At 34.2% G+C, this 1,047-nt stretch overlaps 1 protein-coding gene across 1 annotated transcript in view; it reads left to right on the top strand.

The window, feature by feature from the left end:
- The window catches only part of RGPD4 (RANBP2-like and GRIP domain containing 4), a 99,581-nt gene that overhangs the window by 21,483 nt on the left and 77,051 nt on the right, over positions 1 to 1,047 (top strand). Inside the window, exon 8 of the mRNA XM_019524304.1 lies at positions 59 to 149. Coding sequence (XP_019379849.1) covers positions 59 to 149 — 91 coding nt within the window. The remainder of the gene's footprint in view (positions 1 to 58; positions 150 to 1,047) is intronic.

The raw sequence follows: 1,047 nt of genomic DNA, 5'->3' as shown, positions 1-1,047 counted from the left end.
AATTTTAATTTTTTTTTTTTTTTTTTTTTTTTTTTTTTTCCCTTTAAACTTCTACTAGGTTCCTAAACCAAAGGCAAAACTTATAAAAGGAGACCAAGCCGGACAAGACATAGTAGAAATGCTAGCTTGTGATCGACTAAGCCAGTCTGGTAACAAAAATATTCACTGAAACTTCTTAAAGTTGTTAATTAGTTTGTAAGAAACATTAAACTGCTCCAAAACATGAGAGAAGAATTTAGTCTCGACTTTGAGCATATATGTAGTTACATTTTGATATCCCATGATTGAATTTAAAAGCATCTTTAATCATGCAACGGTATTTCATTCCCCATCTTCTTTTTTTTCTTCTGCCATGTGAAAAAATGAGTTAATATGGAAAAATTAGAACATTTTCCCACTACCCTTCCTTCATACTCCTGAGTGATACCAACCTTAAGTTTTGTACCTTTTTGAATCTTCTTCAAATGCTATTAGTACTCCAAGGCTTCTTTCACCTTTTGTGCTTTTGGATTATTGGCTCTCTGAATGAGATACTCTTCAGGATTTCCTTCTCTTGCAAGAGCCATTCCACTCCTATCATAGCTATTTGTGGAAATAAAGAATGCTGGATGTACTGTGGGGATTTTTCTTCCATATTTGTTAAACCATCTTTACCAGAGGTTCCATATTTATGTCCAGAGGACTGGATATCAAAATTCTTTGGCCTAGATGCCTCGGTGTGGAGCATGAAAGGTCTCTTGGGCATATGCGGTTAAATTCTGGCACAATAGAAGTCAAAGGGAATTTCTTGGGAATAGAAATTTGTCTACAGTCCCCTTTTTTTGACATACTGGGTTACTGCTCTAAGATGCTTGCTACTGAACAAAATTCATTTTAAATTAAAAAAAAAGTGTAATTCATTGTTTTTGAATTAACAAAGTATCTTGCTTTCTAGGTCACATGTTGCTAAACCTAAGTCATGGCAAGCAAGACTTTTTTAAAGAGATTGTGGAGTCTTTTGCAAACAAAAGTGGGCAATCTACTTTATTTGATGCACTCTTTGAGAGA

The sequence above is a fragment of the Gavialis gangeticus genome, unplaced genomic scaffold, assembly GCF_001723915.1.
Source record: "Gavialis gangeticus isolate Ggan-Ray unplaced genomic scaffold, GavGan_comp1, whole genome shotgun sequence".
Lineage (NCBI taxonomy): Eukaryota > Metazoa > Chordata > Crocodylia > Gavialidae > Gavialis > Gavialis gangeticus.
The sequence above is the reverse complement of the archived record's forward strand: the minus strand, read 5'-3'. Positions and strand labels throughout refer to the sequence as shown.